The sequence below is a fragment of the Epinephelus moara genome, chromosome 17 (assembly GCF_006386435.1).
Source record: "Epinephelus moara isolate mb chromosome 17, YSFRI_EMoa_1.0, whole genome shotgun sequence".
Classification (NCBI taxonomy): Eukaryota; Metazoa; Chordata; class Actinopteri; order Perciformes; family Serranidae; genus Epinephelus; species Epinephelus moara.
Genome location: NC_065522.1, coordinates 31525189 through 31544590, shown reverse-complemented (window position 1 = coordinate 31544590; position 19402 = coordinate 31525189). Strand labels below are relative to the sequence as shown.

At 38.5% G+C, this 19402-nt stretch overlaps 3 protein-coding genes across 3 annotated transcripts in view; all 3 read left to right on the top strand.

The window, feature by feature from the left end:
• plod3 (procollagen-lysine, 2-oxoglutarate 5-dioxygenase 3) overlaps window positions 1-1348 on the top strand; it is an 18803-nt gene extending 17455 nt beyond the window's left edge. The window contains exon 19 of the mRNA XM_050067442.1: window positions 1-1348. This exon is cut by the window's left edge and continues 88 nt beyond it. Coding sequence (XP_049923399.1) covers window positions 1-68 — 68 coding nt within the window. The 3' untranslated portion in view covers window positions 69-1348.
• A 1667-nt stretch (window positions 1349-3015) lies between these two features.
• Window positions 3016-8348, top strand: znhit1 (zinc finger, HIT-type containing 1). Its single transcript, XM_050067590.1, has 6 exons — window positions 3016-3167; window positions 4082-4179; window positions 5451-5526; window positions 6431-6510; window positions 6600-6769; window positions 7745-8348. Exons 1-6 carry the CDS (start codon window positions 3143-3145, stop codon window positions 7764-7766), a joined length of 471 nt encoding a protein of 156 aa, XP_049923547.1. The 5' UTR covers window positions 3016-3142; the 3' UTR covers window positions 7767-8348.
• Window positions 8349-9536: 1188 nt separating this feature from the next.
• Window positions 9537-13751, top strand: LOC126404383 (uncharacterized). The gene is made up of 5 exons (XM_050067587.1): window positions 9537-9634; window positions 11835-12012; window positions 12439-12609; window positions 12913-13049; window positions 13361-13751. Exons 2-5 carry the CDS (start codon window positions 11859-11861, stop codon window positions 13412-13414), a joined length of 516 nt encoding a protein of 171 aa, XP_049923544.1. The 5' UTR covers window positions 9537-9634; window positions 11835-11858; the 3' UTR covers window positions 13415-13751.
• Window positions 13752-19402: the final 5651 nt, after the last annotated feature.

Genomic DNA, 19402 nt, shown 5'->3' with positions numbered 1-19402 from the left:
ACTACCATGAGGGTCTGCCTACCACCAAAGGGACCAGATACATCATGGTGTCCTTCGTGGACCCCTAGGAGACACACCTACAGGACGTGTGTGTGTGTGTGTGTGTGTGTGTGTGTGTGTGTGTGTGTGTGTGTGTGTGTTTAAAGAGCCAATCAGACACACCAACCACTTCAACTGGTCTACTGTGCGTGTGTGTCTGTGTGTGTGTCTGTGTGTGTGAGAGTGAGTGAGTGTGTGTCAACCTCATCATCCCTGATAGAAACGGACAGGACGGAGGAGTAGCCGTGATGACCTTGAATGCATCGTCTCCGAACATTTCCCACCCTGACTTTAATTTTCCCTGCAGATTGTATTATTTCTGATTGGATTAGATCACATGGTGCAGGTGTAACAGATTTTCATAGAGGTCCCTGAATGCATCATTGCAGAACATTTCAAAATAAGAGTCACTCTATTTATCTTCATTTGGTAACTTCAGATGAGCATTTCAAAGTAAGAGTCGCTTGTCAGAGTTTAAATCACGTAACACCGTGCTGCCTTATTTTTTTTACACTACCTGAAACTATGCAATCAGAACACACTCCACTCCACCTGTGTGTGTGTGTGTGTGTGTGTGTGTGTGTGTGTGTGTGTGTGTGTGTGCGCGTGTGTGTGTGTTAGCATCACCTCGCTGCTGTTACACTCCATCAAACTCCAAAAACAACGTTGTTGCAGACTAAAGTTCGTGATTGTTCCACAGCAGCTTTGAGTAACATCAACCACAAAAAGGCGCCTCTCGCTCGCCACCTGGGTGATGCTGGGTGATGCTGGGGTTACCGTGGCAACCAGCAGTGTAGCTAGGCATGATGAGAACCACGGGTTACTCTGATGTGTCAGAGACATCAAGAGAGACATAAGAGCAAAATTAAGATAGAATATTTAAAAAGTATTTTAATGTTGACAAGTCTGAGGAGTAAAGTGTGTGAACGGAGTGTTAGAGATATTTTTAAACTGAGAAACACTAAAGGCCTTTTATATTTTCATGTTTTATTCTTCAATGTGTTTTAAATTCATTTTGTTCTTTGGATCTTTGTTTCCATCATGTAGTCGAGTATTGTCTCGTTGGCGTGAAGCCGTCGTCTCCTCTCAGTGTTTATTTCCTTTTGTTGTGTTTTGATGCTTTTGAGGAGCAGCTCCACAAAAACTGGACTTACGAGGTTTCCACCTGACGCTGCCTTCATTTTCTCTCCATGCGTGCCTGTTGATACGAGGATTCAACTGTCTCTGGCTTTGTACAAACTGCATTAAATTATTTGTTAATGACTGAGCAAATAAAGTTTTGAGATTTGAATAAATAATTTTACTGTCACAGCGGGGTGCGTTTGTTTTCTGTGTCGGGGAAAGTGAAGCTGTTGCAGAGTTTAGACATTATTGAGCTCATGTTGGAAAAAAAATTGGACATTTGAAAAATAAAAGTTTTCTATCAACTTCTGTTTTCTGGAGCTGCTGCAAAGTTTAAAATACAAAACATTCGATGACTAATTTTCATTATGTTGATTTTTTTTTTTTTTTTTTTCATTGTCCAGGGTTCCCATGGTCATGGAAAACCTGGAAAAGTAATGGAATTTCACAGTCATGTTTTCCAGGGCTGGAAAAGACATGGGAATCGCACAGTAATTAATTTGATTTAGGAAAAGTAGTGGAATTATTAAAATAATAATCAATTTTTGAAAAAGTCATGCAGATAGTAAATTAATTACACATTTTTGGAAAAGTCATTTGGAATTATAAATCATTGAATTTTTGTTACAAACAGTGGGAAGATACCAGATAAAACTATGATATAAATATTAACAATTTTCATACATCTGATAAATAACCACAAATTAAATAGTCTCTACTGGTTTGATTTTGGCGTTAAATTTTGTCGTACGTAGGGTTGTGTGCAATAAGTTGACAAGTCGATTAAATGTTGCTTCCTTCGCAAGTCAGCACCAGAAAGAATAGTCAAGCAGGGAGAATTTCATTATTATTTTTATATTTTGTGTGTTAAAATGCAGCTGCAAATTTCAGGCTCGTATCTGAAAGATTAATTTCCCTAAAGCTTTTTTGTTTCCAATAAATTGTGTATGTTAACTTTTATTTAGTGAGCTGTTTCCATGGTTTTTGGGACAATGTGTCACACGTTTCAGCAACGTTAAAAATACAGTTTGGTTACTGAAAAATTGGCTCTCATGATATAGTCAGTATTTTCTGGGACAATGTTTAACGCTACAGATGAAAATGTACTCCATCTTTTTCTTAGACTAAGCTAGTCATAATTTAAGCCTCTGTTTAAATGTTAAGAAGATAAGTCCCAAGGAACATCCCTACTTTTATTTTTATTAAAAAAGTTTTGATCTGAACTGGTGAACGCTGCAGAGATGCTGCCTGAAGTCCATTTAACAGTTTGTTTTGAAGCTTTTTAATCACACCACATGGTCTGAGACTTACATCTAATTATTTTAGTCCCTCAATCCTATTTTTCATCTAATTTATGATAAAAAAATTTTTTTAATCTAATTTACAATAATGTTTTTTTTTATTGTTTTTTTAAGATGAGCAGAAGCTGGCCCTTGTTGTAGTTCTGACTTTTAACTCTTGTTTTAGTCTGTTCACACTCCTCTGTTTGCAGTGGCAGAGTTCACATTTCTTCATGTTCAGTCAGAGTATTTTGTGCACAAAGACACCGTGTTCACCAACGCTACAGAATCTTTTTTCCTTTAAAATTATTTGTATTAACTAATAATAATGGCAACTGATCTATATGGGTCCTTTTTCACGTTCAAAGCAGACTTCAAATGGTTTTATAAACCCGTTGAATTCAGAAACAGTTGAACTGTCCCCACCAGGCGGCGACAAAGACACAGAAACGCGGTCAACTGATAGCAGTGATGTCCCTCGTGGCTCTACGTAGCAAAGAAAATCACAACAACCCAGCTACTGCATCATTTTACCTTTAGTACATCATAAAAATAATATGGTTAAGATATTGTTTCCCTTAATGTTGTTCTGTAAGTGTCTCTGTTTGTAAATGTGAATCTGTGGAGCTGTCGTAAAGAAATACGCGCTTCGACTGATTTGGTACCTCTGCGGCTGCCGTAGAGAGGAAGTGACAGAAAACATGGTGCTTGAGAAGAAAGGTTCCGGTGAGTTCTGTTTAATTTGAGACAAATTCTACATTAAAATGTCGCTGAGCTGCTTCACACATTGAAGTATGTGATAAATCAAAGTGTTGAAGGTGTTAATGCGCGTTAACGTTTCCTGTGTTCGCTTTTTTGTCTGTTTTCATACATGTTAGCTGCGGCTAACAGAGGCTAACTCACAAAACGTAAACTTGAAACGGCACTGTGGTTTTCTAAACGATCGATGCTATATTTGTTGTTGCCGTTACGGATTAATATTTTTTATGGAAACATGATAAATTCGGCGTGTGTATTATTCCTATAAGTGACACCAGAGTGAGTCAAATCCGCATCTGCGGAACCCGATCTCAGCGGTTTGCATCAGTGGGATAAGTGGAGGATGTCTGGGTATTTTATTGAAATAAATAAAGTCTTAAGGGTCCATCGTCCGCTGAAATTAAGTTAAGTTCATAACAAGTCGTAAATGATTAAGAGACATTTTCAAAAGTTTCAGTTAACAACTAAAATGTGAAGAAATATAAGAGTACCAGTTGTTATAACGCAGTTTGGTTCTGAGACAAGTGGTTATTTGTCTAAATTGTCATGACACGAAGATTAGAGGTAAAGTACAGTTTTTAAAATATATTTCCATTCTTCTTATATTCTGTCTCTGTGTGAGACGAAGATGAAGATATTTATTTTTATTTTATGTATTAGGCTCCAGAGTCAGCTGAATGCTACTTTGGTTCATAACAAGTCCTCAACTAATATATGACGCTTTATAAGGTTTCAGCCTGAATGTTGGGGAACATTAAATTACCAGTTTTTATAATTGAGTTTGGTTTATATTTAAGGTTACATTAAAACTGCAGCGGAGTCATTCACACTCAGCACAGTGATGTAAAATCTGTGTGTGTGTGTGTGTGTGTGTGTGTCAGCTCGGGTGGAGGCCGGGCAGCGCAGAGTTTTGGATGAAGCCACCCGACAGAGGAGACTGACCAGGCAGCTGGAGGCTCTGGAGAAAGACAACTTCCAGGTGTGTCAGTGTGAATCTGCTGCCTCTGTGGAAAAAGACCTTTCATTCGTAATAAGTGTGTGTGTTGATGTTGTTACGAGGACGATGGTCTGTGTTTTGTTATGTACATTAAATTTGTTAGAAAATACTTGTTGATAACACGTGAGAAGACTGAAGTGTGGAGTCAGACTGAGCGGCTTTTCTGGGAACCTGGAATCGACAGACTCTGGCAGTTAAGCCAGTAGCACAGTTACACGTACGACACCCGGGCCGAAGATGGGTAAGATTCAGGCTGTAAAGGTGCGGACACACCAAACCGACATGAAAGAACTAGCGGCGACGAAAGCCAACTGTTGCGTCGTCTACATCGTCTCACGTCGCCCTGTGTCAGTTGCATTTGAACACACTACACGGACTACATCCGACGGCCAAGTAGCATGTACGCCTGAGGAGGAAGCACCAGTTAGCCCCGGTTTCACTACAGGCAGATTCACTCGCTACAGGGGCGAGGAAGTAAAACCTGAACAGCCAATCAGAGTGATCTCTCTCACCGACAAGCTCTGCCGCTGATTCAACATGCTCAATCGGCCGAAAAGCCGCCGACGCCAAAGTGCTGACGGTGCGGGACACACCGCAAAAACTAGGGCAACAGACGCTCACCGACGGCCCGACTTTGGTCGACGGACGACCGTCGGCTTGGTGTGTCAGGGCCTTAAGTCTGATGGTCTGTTAGTGACGGCTGTTAAGTTTGTGTTAATATGACTGTGACATGTAACAGAGATGTTTATTTGTGTATGGATTAGACTGAGAGAGCTCAGAGAGCTCGAGGAGCTTGTGGGACTTCACAACCTCACTGCTCACACACAGTGGTCGAAAGAAACAACACTGATACTCTGAGCTCTGACGTCAGTAGTATTCATACAGTAGGGGAGGAGTTATGATGAGGATGACTCCAGTGTGTCATCGAGCAGACTTTTGATGACAAACAGTTGAACAGCCTCACCTGCAATCTTTCCCAGTGGCCACTTTCAGTATTGCAGAAAACAAAAAGCACTGTGTTGCTGTGTTAGCTTTTGACGAGAGTCTGTCACTGTGCAGCGGCTGCTCATTTTTCATGATTTTAAATCCTAATTTTATAAACGTGGTGATTGTTTAATAATTTACATTTGGCTGGTTGGTTAATGACACACTTTTCTTTGGTGTGACAAACTGTTTTTAATTACACGTTTAGTTTTGCTTTAGCGGGACTTTGAAGACAGTTTTTCGGTGGTCATGTTGTTTTGTGTTTCCAGGACGACCCTCTGTCCTCCCTCCCTCCCCCAGGTCCTACTGCCCGCCTTCCTGCCTTCAGTGAGACAGAAGAACCAGGTGAGACAATGTCCTCACTTTGCAAAAATGTCCTCACATTCCAAGAGTGACCTGGACTCACTTTCCAAAAAACGTCCTGGAATCCTAGAAATGTCTTTACTTAGCAAAAGTGTCCTCATTTTGTAAAATGTCCTCGTGTTCCAGAAATGTTGTCACTTTGGAAAAAATATTTTTACTTTTCAGAAATGTCCTGATTTTCCAAAATTGTCCCTAATTTGCAAAAATTTCCTAGAATTCCATAAATGTCCTAGCTTTGCAAAAATGTCTTCACTTTCCAAACATGTCCTACCTTCCAAACATGTCCTCACCTTCCACAAATGTCCTCACTTTGGAAAAATGTCTTCACTTTCCAAACATGTCCTACCTTCCAAACGTGTCCTCACCTTCCATAAATGTCCTCACTTTGGAAAGATGTCTTCACTTTCCAAACATGTCCTACCTTCCAAACGTGTCCCAAGCTTCCAAAATTGTCCTTAATTTACAAAAATATCATAGAATTCCAGAAATGTCCTCACGTTGCAAAATTGTCCTCACGTTGCAAAAATCTCCTTATGCTCCTTATAATTGTCCTTGTGTTCCAGAAATGTCCTTACTTTGTAAAAATATTTTTACTTTTCAGAAATGTCCCAACTTTCCAAAGTTGTCCCTAATTTGCAAAAATTTCTTAGAATTCCAGAAATGTCCTCGCTTTGCAAAAATGTCTTCGCTCTCTAAAAATGTCCTCATGTTGCAAAAATGTCCCCACTTTACAAAATTTGTCCTTATTTTGCAAAAATGTTATCACTAAAAACAGGCGTTTCTGTCTTGTCTATATTGTCCCTTCGTGTCCTCCCTTGGGGGACAGATGATTACTGACATTATACAACAGTTATAAGTTCTCCTTCTTCTGTCTCTATGTGTCCAGAGAAGAAGAAGAGGAAGACGAGGGGCGATCACTTTAAGCAGCGTTTCAGGAAGAACTTCACCACGCTGCTGGAGGAAGAGGTGGGTCACACTGATTCACTCTTTTCCTACTCTCTCATTGGCTGAGGGTGTGTTGTCAGCTGACTCCTGCTCTGTCCTCTGATTGGTAGAACCTGTCGGAGAGGCCGGAGCCGAACTACCTGTCTGCAGCGGCCCCTCCCTCGTCTCTGCCCCCCCGTCACTTCTGCTGTGTCTGTGGTTTTCCCTCTCACTACACCTGTACCACCTGCGGGGGGCGCTACTGCAGCAGCAAGTGTCTATGTACTCACAGAGAGACAAGGTACACATACACGTTTGTCTTTCTGTACTTCTGAGGACCATTGTTAATATCATACATTACTGAGACCTCAGCCTGAACTCAACCTAAATCTAATCTGAAGCTGAAAACCAAGTCTGAACATTTAGACGTAAGGTCCCTGAGGACCGGTGGCCAGTGATGGACAGACCGATTCTATTCACAGTATCGACTCCTTCGAGTTGATTCATGAAAAATTATTGAACCATTTGAGTTTTGATACTTTTTGCAAAATATGGTGTCAGGTTCTCCCTGATGCTCTGGTGTAGTAAATGTCTGTGGACATGTCATGCTGCCCGCCCCACACACAGCTTCTCTTCAATGCGTCACCAGTCATCATTTAAAAATAAATCTTTATTGTTGGTTCTTGAAAAGTCATGGAAAAGTTTATCAATTTTGTCGTTGAAAATGTGCATGAACCCTGCAGCACATACCTGACACTGAGAAGAGTTGTTCGAAAAGATTTGTTCGTTCATTTTGGCCCACCACCACCACCAGCAGCCGAAATGTCCTCACTCTTCACTTTGCAGAAATGTCCCTTCTTTCATTGTCCAAATCTTAAATCTGGTCCTCACAGTGATAGACGTACACGGACTCTGATGTGTGTGTATAGTGTGGAAGATAAACTTTGGTCTCAGAATGTGAATCTGTTTGAAGGTAAAGTGAAGCTTCGTGCTTTTATTGGCAGTATATCGTTGTAAAGCAGCGCTGTCTCTGTGGACTTTGGGCTCCATTTATGTGTATGTCTCACCACGTAGTGTCCACTTTATTAGGTACACCTGTGCAGAATAATGCTATCCATAAAGCTGATCTATATCCAGTTCGTAATGTTGAGTTTTTGTTGACACTGTTCTGTTGGTTTTTGTTTTATCACTGAGGTCATCGTTAAACTGAACTGTATTATATTCAGTGGGGTTTCTAATGTTCTGACCTCTCTCTTTATCCTCTGCGTGTTCATAGGTGTTTGAAGTGGACGCTCTAACTGCTGCCTCGTCACCTTGGTGATGGTGATGATGGTGATGATGATGATGGGATGGTGTTACCTGTTCTCGGTGGTTTACAGTTCGAAACACCTGTGAACTGTCTCATTGTCCTGACATATGGGCTTCTGATAGAGCAGATGGACACTCACATACAGAGGACATATGACGCCAGCAGCTGATTAGCTTAGCTTAGCATAAAGACTGGAAATAGGTGGGAACAGCTAGCTTGGCTCAAAAGAAATCCACCTCCCAGCTCCTCCATGTTTTATCTGGTTGTTTCATCTGAAGACAAACTGAAATGTAATGAGCCGTTTTACTGATTTAATAAATAAGATCAAATGTCTTAATTAGTTCAGTGAAAGGAGCAAGCTACAAAGCTAACATGAGTTCAAATGCTAATATGAGCTGCTGTAGGAGTGTTTGACGATGTCTGGTTATTTCAGAGTTGTGTGTTTGTTTTGTCCACACCTGTATCTGCACACCAGACAGTAAGATCAGCCAGATAATGTACCGTGTTACTGTTGTAAATAATGAATACACTTGGTTTTGTTTCATTTTTTATTAAAGAAAAAGAGACGTGGGACATGTCTGGTTAATTTTCCTGACAAATGTTACAAACGTTTTCTCAGCGTTCCATAAACTTAGTGTTGGCCTTCGGTAACATTTGAGACCATGAAGAGACACAAAACAACTACAGAGATTCAAAACCATGACAGAGACACAAAACTGTGGCAAAGACACACAAAGTATGACAAAGAGATGCAAACTTATTATAAAGAGACAAAACTGTGACAAAGAGACAAAACTACGACAAAGACACAAAACTGCGACAAAGAGATGCAAACTTATTATAAAGAGACAAAACTACAAAGAGATGCAAACTTATTATAGAGACAAAACTACGACAAAGAGACTAAACCTATTATAAAGAGACAAAACTACGACAAAGAGATGCAAACTTATGAAAAGAGACAAAACTACGACAAAGATGCAAACTTATGTAAAGAGACAAAACTACGACAAAGAGATGCAAACTTATTATAAAGAGACAAAACTACGACAAAGAGATGCAAACTTATAAAGAGACAAAACTACGACAAAGAGATGCAAACTTATTATAAAGAGACAAAACTACGACAAAGAGACAAAACTTATTATAAAGAGACAAAACTGTCAGAGACACAGTCAGGGCTGTATCTGGTCTCTATGACGAAACACTTTTATCAGTTTTGTTTTTGCGTAAAACACAATCACCAATTTCCTTTAAAATGTGTCATACAGGAAATTGAACCCACAGAGACAACAAACTAAAGTATAATATTTCTATCTTAAGTGATTTTTGTTGATTGTGCTCGATCATCCTTGATGATGCTCGTGGTCACTGAAGTTCTTCACAACAGAAAGAAACATTTATCTGCAGTGATTTTACAGTTAAAATTCAGGTTTAAATAATAATCAGATTTTGATCATGATGTTTGATGCTAAATTATTGATCATATCAGCTTCCAGGAAGAGATGAATGAATGAATGAATGAATGTATGGAGGGTAAAAGTCCAGCTGACTTTCTTTCCTTCCTGGTATCCATGGCAACAGTGTCATTAAAAACATGTCAATAATTAATGTGGACTTTTGAGTCGTGTGTGTTTTGCATGAAGTTTTCTCTGAAAGCAAACACACACACACACACACGCATACACACACACACACACACGCACGCACGCACGCACGCACACACACACACACACACAGAGTTGTGGCGTGTGGTAAAGTGAGGTAGAGCTGCACAGACTTTGTCCCGGCTGCAGGAAGTCCCCATTCAGCTGCTGTGACGAGCCGGGCGGAGGAGCTGCAGCTTCACACCAGTCAGTGAGTATTAACTGGGAGAACTGGGAGAACTGGGAGTTTCCTTTGAAGCAGGACAGTTAATGTTTCCTCTGAGGGGTCCAAACACACAAGTGAAAAAGACGAGTTGGTAGTTTCACACTCAGAGAGACCAGGTCACACAGGATTCAGTGATCAGGCTCCACCTCGCCTCGTCTTCACTCTCTGATCGACAGTATCATTGGTACTAAGGACGTTATTATTTACTCTGGACGTTCCTCTGCTGTCCTCACATTAACCTCAGAACATTTATTTGAGTACGTAAAGGTTCTGCATATGAGTTTTTACATGTTTTAACAAGTCTTTATTGCCAGCTGATGAACAGGTTGTAACGTGACGTAAACACTGAGACCTTTCCTGACTTCCTCAGTTGCCTCCCACAGCCTGTGGATAGGTTTCTATTCAAAGGACTTGGGGTAAATACTCCAGGAAAATCCAGTGGATGTGACGTTATGCCCATTCCTGAGTTTCTTAATTGTCTTAAGCCCCACGACATTGTTGACAGTGTGCAACAGTAGCTAATGTTAGCTTGTCTGGTAACGGCAGTATCTACAGTCCACACATGCTGTGGGTTTGTTAAGTTTTGCAGTAGCAGCCCAGTGGAGACAAACCTTCACTTAGTGCTTGCTGAAATCAAGCTGCTAAAGCTGCTGACTGAAGGTGTTTGAAGAGCTGCCTTGCAATGTAATCTCTGAGTGGCTAGGAGTAAGGCGAAGAGGCCCCAAAGCTGTGCGCTAGCTAATTTTATCCATCTCAGTGCCCCAAATAATAAATCCAATGCCCCTGGTCCTGAAGAAAATCCTAGAGTGAAAAGTGACATGTGAAATATATTGTGACACTGTGGTTGTAGATGGGAAATATTGGCTCATGTTAGCCTGCTTGTAAACACAAACAAATTGCTAACAAGCTAACATAACACAAAATACTTGCAGTATTCACATGGAACTAGTGAACACATGTTAACGACATGGGAAGTCGCCTACATAAAGTCATGAACTTGGAGCTTTCAGAAAATTTCCACTTATGAGGTAAACGTAAATGTACCAGTAAATTAAGAGCCTCGCCTTCCGGCTCAGTCCGGCGCATCGCCCACATCCCTGCTGATGCAAGCCAAAGGCCTGATTATCTCACGCTCTGTTTTATCTTCACTCGTGATCAAGACCTCAAGATACTTTAACTCCTTTGCCTGAGGCAGTAACTCTCTCCCAACCTGGAGGGAACAATCCATCGTTTTCCAGCAGAAAACCATGGCCTCAGATTTGGAGGTGCTGAATCTCATCTCGACTGCTTCACATTTGGCTGCAAACCGCCCCAGTGCATGCTCCACAACGGGCACAATCGACTGTCCAACCACAACCTTTGGCAGCAGCCTCCACGGTGATGGTTTTCAACATGGACCACTTGGATTCCATGTCCTCAACCTCCTCCGAGATGCACGAGGCGGGAGTTGAAGACCTCATGGACAGGAGGCCTCAGCCAAATGTTCCCAGTTCACCCTTACAACAGGGTGACTGCCATCTGATCCAACTCCCCACCAGGTGGTGATCAGTTGACAGCTCTGCTCCTCTCTTCATCCAAGTGTCCATGACACATAGCCGCAGATCTGATGATACGACCACAAAGTCGACCGTCGACCATCGACCATCGTCACTGTGCTCTGAAAGAACAACTTTCAGAGACTACAGGAAGGCCAGGTACTCTGAACTGCTGTTTGGTACATGAGCACAAACAACAGTCAGAGACTTCCTCTCAGCGAATCCAACACAGCAGCACTCAACCAAGAGCTCATAAGTATCCCCACACCCACCCGGCACCTCTCACCCTGGGCAACTCCAGAGAAGGCGAGAGTCCAGCCCCTCTCCAGGAGTTTGGTTCCAGAAGGTGAACCCACCTTCATCTAGTTGGGACCACTTCACCTCCTGCACCAGTTCCCGTTGCTTCACCGCCAGAGAGGTGACGTTCCATGAGCTAGTCTGCGCTGCCAGAGGTCAGCATGCCTGGGTCCCTGCCCCTGCCTGCGCACCCGGCCCCAATGCCAGTCCCTGCAGGTGGTGGGCCAGGTTATTATTTTACCTAGAGGACATCTTTTACAATATTCATTAAATCTTACCTTATCAATAATAATGATCTGAGGTGCTCCATAAACACAGATCTACAGTTACTAACAGATGAAATCTCTTTATAGCTCCAACCACTGCAGACACTCATCATGAAGTCTTCATCACCACCTTCGTCTCCATCAGTAACTTCTACCTCGGTGACGGCTGCACCAGACACTCAGCTCCTCTCCTCTTCATCATCTCCTCCTCCTCTTCCTCCTCTGTCTCTGAGAAGTCCACAGCTGCAAGCAGAGTTTCTACAAGGTAAAAAATACGTCCTTCTCTCTGTCTCCCGTCCCCTCTTTTTACAGGGATGGATAACTGAAAGGGACAAGCAGGCAAAGAGAGACTCAAAACAACCACAAAAAGACATAAGACGACCACAGAGAAACAAAAACCACCCCACGCGATGCAAGACAACTGAAAAGAAACTTGACACAACCACAAAGAGACACAAAACAACTATGAGGAGATATAACATGAGCGCAAAACACAAAAATGACCACATTGAAGATAAACACAACTACAGCCATAACCAACCAACCAACCATAAAGAGAAACAAAACGACCCAAAAGAGTCTCTGCACAACCACAATATACAAAACAACTACAGAGACATCAAGTGACCACAAAAAGCTCATTGTCTCCGTCTTCCTCTCATCCGTCTCATCTTTGTCTTTTTGCTTCCAGAGCGTCTGAACAGATTTCAGTCTCGCAGTGACGCCAGTGAATCCAGTGTCGTCTCCTCTGCGGCCTCCTCCCCCCCTCCTCTGCGCTCCCCCTTCAGTCCGTCCCCCTTCGCCTCCCCCTGCAGCTCCTCATCCTCCTCCTGCTCATCTTCTCCTTGCAACAACAGACAAGGTGAGCTGGATGTCACTTTATAGAACATGAAAGGTGAAGCTGATGTTTAACAGCTCACTTTACAGTAAACAGCGCCCTCTGATGGAGAGGATTACTGTTGCTATTACTGTGTGTGCTTCACACTGAGAGGCGATGGTTGAGTGGAAATGATCCTAAACATAAATTCAGACTGGACTTTGAAGCATTACATTTTAATTTATTATCACAGTATTTGTCGAGTTTTTGTTTTTTTTATCACAGTTTTTACAATATTATGATTTTCTACAGAACATTGAGTTTGTTGTCTGTTTTGTTTGTGTGCAGCACGTCTGTCCCTGTCCCTGTCCAGCCCAGAGCTTCTGTCAGAGCTGAAAGTGGCAAGAACACGCAGCCTCCGACATGTCCCCACGAGCAAAGGAATGACCACTGTCTTCAGTGGACGAGGAAGAGGAGGGGTAAAGGTGAGCAGAGGATATCATTATCTCTGATGTCCATCCATAATAAACATCTATAATTCCACTCATCATAGAAAAAAGAGGCTGCAGACCCAGGCTGAGAATCATCATGTTTTTAGTTTTTTATTTCAGTATCAGTGCTCACAGTGAGAGTTGTCTGTACATCACTGGGTGCACTGCAAACAGGATCTGCTCGCACATCATTCACATCACTGTGAATGGAGACACAGGCTAACAAATGACCCATATACTGGTTAAAATCACCCCCACTACAGGCGGAAAAGATGCTGATCTTGAATGTTATTCTTCTCCTCCAGGCCTCTGGCTCCGCCCCCTCCACACGACCAGCCAGTCAGAAGACTTCACACTGAATTTATCAGCAGCACCAACTGAGTCGCAGGGCTTCCAGAAATGCTCTCAAAAATCTAATTATCATCATCAAATAAAGAAATCTCCTGTTATTTGTGGACCTAACCAGATAAACTGACATGTTGTTGGAACAATGAACATTTAATGTCAAAATGAATCATTTGGTTTGTGGTAATAACAAAATATATCAGTTTGAAGCTGAGAAAGAATTTGTTCAAACATTATTATGAGAAACTGAGTGATGATGATGTTGTTCTGTAAATATTATGCTGATGTAAGATAATAAATGATGATCAGTCCACTGTGTCATAAAGCAGTGCTAATGATGAGAAAGCCTGTTACAACAGCTCAACAAATGTCTTCTTTTCTGCTCATTTTATTTCAGTTTTGTCCCCTCACACATCTGGCTTGACCTACAGAAAGATGAAGAGAATCGTATTTGCTACTTAATCACACCCAAAATTAAAAGTAAACATGTAATATATAATACAGTATGAAAGCCATAGACAATATCATGGTATAGTATGCCAAAAATGTCATAGAACGATATGCTAACAAATGTCTTAGTATATATGGTAAAAAAAAAAGTCATATTACAGTATGCTAAAAATGTCACTGAAAAGTACATCTGAAAATGTCGTAGTACAGTATGACACAAAATGTAATCGTATAGTATGCCAAACAATGTGAATATAGAATGCTAAATATGTCACTGTATAGTCGTCTATGTAATGTGCCAAAAATGACTAGGATAATATGCTAAAAATGTCTTAGTATAGTGTGCTAAAAAAAATGTCCGAGTATAGTATACCAAAAAATATCAATATAGTATGGTAAAAATGTCACTGTATAGTAGTCTGAAAATGTGATAGTATGGTATGCTCAAAAAATATCATAGTGTAGTAGCAAAAATAACATAAAAAGTCAGTTTGCAAAAAAAAAAAGTCAAGTATAGTATGCTAAANCAATATAGTATGGTAAAAATGTCACTGTATAGTAGTCTGAAAATGTGATAGTATGGTATGCTCAAAAATATCATAGTGTAGTAGCAAAAATAACATAAAAAGTCAGTTTGCAAAAAAAAATGTCAAGTATAGTATGCTAAAAAATGTGATAGTATAGTGAGACAAAAATGTCATAGTAAAGTATGCTAGAAAATGTCAAAGTATAGTATGCCAAAAAAACCTGTTACAAATGTCAGAAAGAGTCAATGTATAGCATGTTGAAAAAGGTGTTAAAAAACGTCATTGTATAGTATGTAAAAAAAGTCATAGTATATTATGTCAAAAAAAAGTGTTAGCAACATCATAGTATAGAACCTTGAAAAAAATCGTAGTATAGTATATCAAATAAAGTAATAGTATAGTATGTCAAAAAACATCATAGTAAGCATACAGCATGTCAGAAAGAGTCAATGTGTAGCATGTTGAAAAATGTGTCAAAAACGTCATAGTATTTTATGTAAAAAAAAAAAAAAAAGAACTGTTAAAAACATAGTATGGAATGAAAAAAATCATAATATAGTATGTTGAAAAAAAGTGTTAAAGTCGTCATAGTTTAGTATGTCGAAAAAAGTGTTGAAAAAGTAACAGTTTAGTATGTCGAAGAAAGTGTTTAAAGGTCATTGTATGTTATGTGAAAAACTCTGCTCAAAAGATCACAGTTTAGTATGTCAAAAAAGTCATTGGATAGTATGTTGAAAAAAAGCGTTAAAAATGTCATAGTATAGCATGCTGAAAAAGTTTTAAAAACATCATAGTATGGTATGTTGAAAACACTTGTTGAAAATATCATAGTAGAGCATGTCAAAATAACTGGTTAAACCGTCATAGTATAGCATGACGAAAAACCTGCTCAAAACATCATATTATAGCATGCCGAAAAACATCATAGCATAGCATATCGAAAAAACTGATAAAAAACGTCATAGTATAGCATGTCGAAAATGGTCATTGTATAGCTTGTTGAAGACATTGCTTAAACCGTCAACGTAGAGCATATCGAAAATAGTCACGGAAAAGCATGTCGAAAAAACGTCTCAAAACGTCACATTTATAGCATGTCGAAAAAAGTGCTAAAAATATCATAGTATAGCATGTCAAAAATAGTCATAGAATGGCTGGTTGAAATTAGTCACAATAGAGGATGTTGAAAAAAATGCTTAAACTGTCATAGTATAGCACGTCAAAAATAGTCATAGAAAAACATGTCGAAAAAACTGCTCAAAACGTCACATTATGGCATGTTGAAAATAGTCATAGTATAACATGTTGCAAAAAGTGCTAAACACGTCATAGTATGGTATGGCATGTCGAAAAAACTAAAAAAAAAGTATTTTTCTAGAATGTTGAAAATGGTCATAGTATAGTATGTCGAATAAACTGATAAAAATGACATAGTGAAGCATGATGAAAACAGTCATAGTATAGCATGTCGAAAAAAATGCTAAAAATGTCATAGTATAGCATGTCGAAAATAGTCATAGCATAGCATGTCAAAAAACCTGCTAAAAACGTCATAGTTTAGTATGTCGAAAATAGTCATAGTATAGCATGTCGAAAATAGTCATGGTTTAGCAGTTTGGAAAAAGTGCTAAAAACGTCATAGTATGGCATGTCATCAATGGTCGTAGCATAGCATGTCAAAAATACTTCTAAAAAGTTATTCTGTAGGATATTGAAAACACTGATGAAAATGTCATAGTATAGTTTGTCGAAAATGGTCATAGAAAAACATGTCGAGAAAACTGCTCAAAACGTCACATTATGGCATGTTGAAAATAGTCATAGTATAACATGTTGCAAAAAGTGCTAAACACGTCATAATATGGTATGGCATGTCGAAAAAACTGGAAAAAAAGTCTTAGTATAGAATGTTGAAAATGGTCATAGTATAGTATGTCGAATAAACTGATAAAAATGTCATAGTGTAGCATGATGAAAATAGTCATGGTTTAGCAGTTTGGAAAAAGTGCTAAAAATGTCATAGTATGGCATGTCAAAAATGGTCGTAGCATAGCATGTCGAAAATACTTCTAAAAAGTTATTCTGTAGGATATTGAAAACTGATGAAAATGTCATAGTATAGTTTGTCGAAAATGGTCATAGTATGGGATGTCGAAAAACTGCTAATAACGTCAGTGTGGCATATCAAATATAGTCATAGTATAGCATGTAGAAGAAAAATGCTCAAAATGTCCAGTGTAGCATGTTGAAAACAGTCACAGTATAGCAGGTCAAAAAAGCTGCAGACAACATCATAGTGTAGCATATCAAATATAGTAATTTTATAGCATCTAGAAAAAACTGCTCAAAATGTCAGGGTAGCATGTCGAAATCTATCATAGTATAGCATGTCAAAAAACTACTAAAAACATCATAATATAGCATGTCGAAAGTAGTCATAGTATAGCATGTCAAAAAGGGTCATAGAATACCATGTCGAAAAAACTGCTAAAAACGTCTCATTATACCATATCAAAAACAGTTAGAGTATAGAATGTCAAATAAACTGCTAAACAGGTAATGGTATAGCATGTTGAGAATAGTCATAGTATAGCATGTCGAAAAACGTACTCAGAACACCATATTATAGTATGTCGAAAAAATAAGTTGAAAATGGTCATAGTATAGCATGTCAAAAATAGTCATAGTATAGCATGTCGAAAAAACTGATAAAAATCGCATAGTATACCATGTCAAACAAAACACAACTAAAAACATCTTAATATATCATATTAAAGAAACTGCTAAAAATGTCATAGTATAGCATGTCAAAAATCATAATAGTGTAGTATATCGAAAAAACTGCTAAAAACGTCATAGTGTAACATGTCGAAGATAGTCATAATATAGCATGTCGAAAAAACTGATAAAAAACATCAAAGTATACCATTTAAAAACCCCAGCTACAAACGTCTTAGAATAGCAGGTTGAAAATGGTCAATGTCGAAAAAAGTGCTAAAAACGTCATAGTATAGGATGTCAAAAATAGTCATAGTATAGGATGTCGAAAAAAGTCATAGTATAGTATGTCAAACAAACTGCTAAAAACGTCATAGTTGATATTATTGAAAAAACTACTTCAAAAAATACTGCTAAAAATGTTATAGTATAGCAAGTCGAAAATAGTCATAGATAAAGCATGTCAAACAAACTGAATAAAAGTCATAGTATAGCATGTCAAAAAACCCTGAAAAAGCCATAGTATAGCATGTCGAAAAAAAACTGAATGAAACGTCATAGTGTAGTGTGTCTAAAATAGTGATAGTATAGCATGTCGAAATAACTGCTAAAAGCGACATAGTATAGCATGACGAAAATAGTCATAGTATAGCATGTCAAACAAACTGCTAAAAATGTCAACGTATAGCATGTCGAAAAAAACTGAAAAAAGTCATAGTATAGCATGTCGAAAAAAACTGAATGAAAGTCATAGTATAGCATGTCGAAAAAAAACTGAATATAAGTCATAGTATAGCATGTCAAAATACCTGCCATTAACGTCATAGTATAGCATGTCTAAAATAGTCATAGTACAGCATGTCGAAAATAGTCATAGTATAGCATGTCAAAAAATATTGATGAAAACGTCATAGTGTAGTGTGTCTAAAATAGTGATGGTATAGCATGTCGAAAAGCTGCTAAAAACGACATAGTATAGCATGTCGAAAATAGTCATAGTATAGCATATCGAAAAAAACTGAAAAAAGTCATAGTATAGCATGTTGAAAATAGTCACAGTATAGCATGTAAAACACACTGCTAAAAAAGTCATAGTACAGCATGTCGGAAAAAACAGCTAAAAACGTCATAGTATAGCATGTCCAAAAAAAAAGCTAAATAAGAGTCATAGTATAGCATGTCAAACATAGCAATAGTATAGCATGTCGGAAAAAAAACTGAATAAAAGTCATAGTATAGCATGTCAAACAAACTGCTAAAAAAGTCATAGTATAGCATATCAAACAAACTGAATAAAAGTCACAGCATAGCATGTCGAAAAAACAGCTAAAAACGTCATAGTATAGAGTGTCGAAAATATCCATAGTATAGCATGTCGAAAAAGTCATAGTATAGTATGTCAAACATAGCCATAGTATAGCATGTCGGTAAAAAAAATGAAAAAAAGTCATAGTATAGTATGTCAAACAAACTGCTAAAAACGTCATAGTATACTATGTCGAAAATAGCAATTGTATAGTATGTCGAAAAAAACCTGAATAAAAGTCATAGTATAGCATGTCGAAAAATACTGCTAAAAATGTCATAGTATAGAACATCGAAAACAGTCATAGAATAGCATGTTGAAAAAAGTGAAGAAAAGTCATAGTACAGTACGTCGAAAAAGAAGACAAAAAGTCATTGTATATCTTATTGAAAAAACTGCTCAAAACGTCATAGGATAGCATGTCGAAAATAGCCATAGTATAGCATGTCGAAAAAAGTCATAGTATAGCATGTCGAAAATAGCCATAGTATAGCATGTCAAAAAAACAGCTAAAAAAGTCATAGTATAGTATGTCGAAAATAGCCATCGTATAGCATGTCGAAAAAACAGCTAAGGAAGTCATAGTATAGTATGTCGAAAATAGCCATAGTATAGCATGTCGAAAAAAACAGCTAAAAACGTCATAGTATAACATGTTGAAAATAGTGATAAAATTGTCATAGTATAGTATGTCAAAAAATACTGATAAAAACGTCATAGTGTAGCATGTCGAAAATAGTCATAGTATAGCATGTCAAAAATAGTCATAGTATAGCATGTCGAAAATAGTCATAGTATAAAATGTTAAAAATAGCCATCGTATAGCATGTCGAAAAAACAGCTAAGGAAGTCATAGTATAGTATGTCGAAAATAGCCATAGTATAGCATGTCGAAAAAAACAGCTAAAAACGTCATAGTATAACATGTTGAAAATAGTCATAGTATAGCATGTCAAAAATAGTCATAGTATAGCATGTCGAAAATAGTCATAGTATAACAT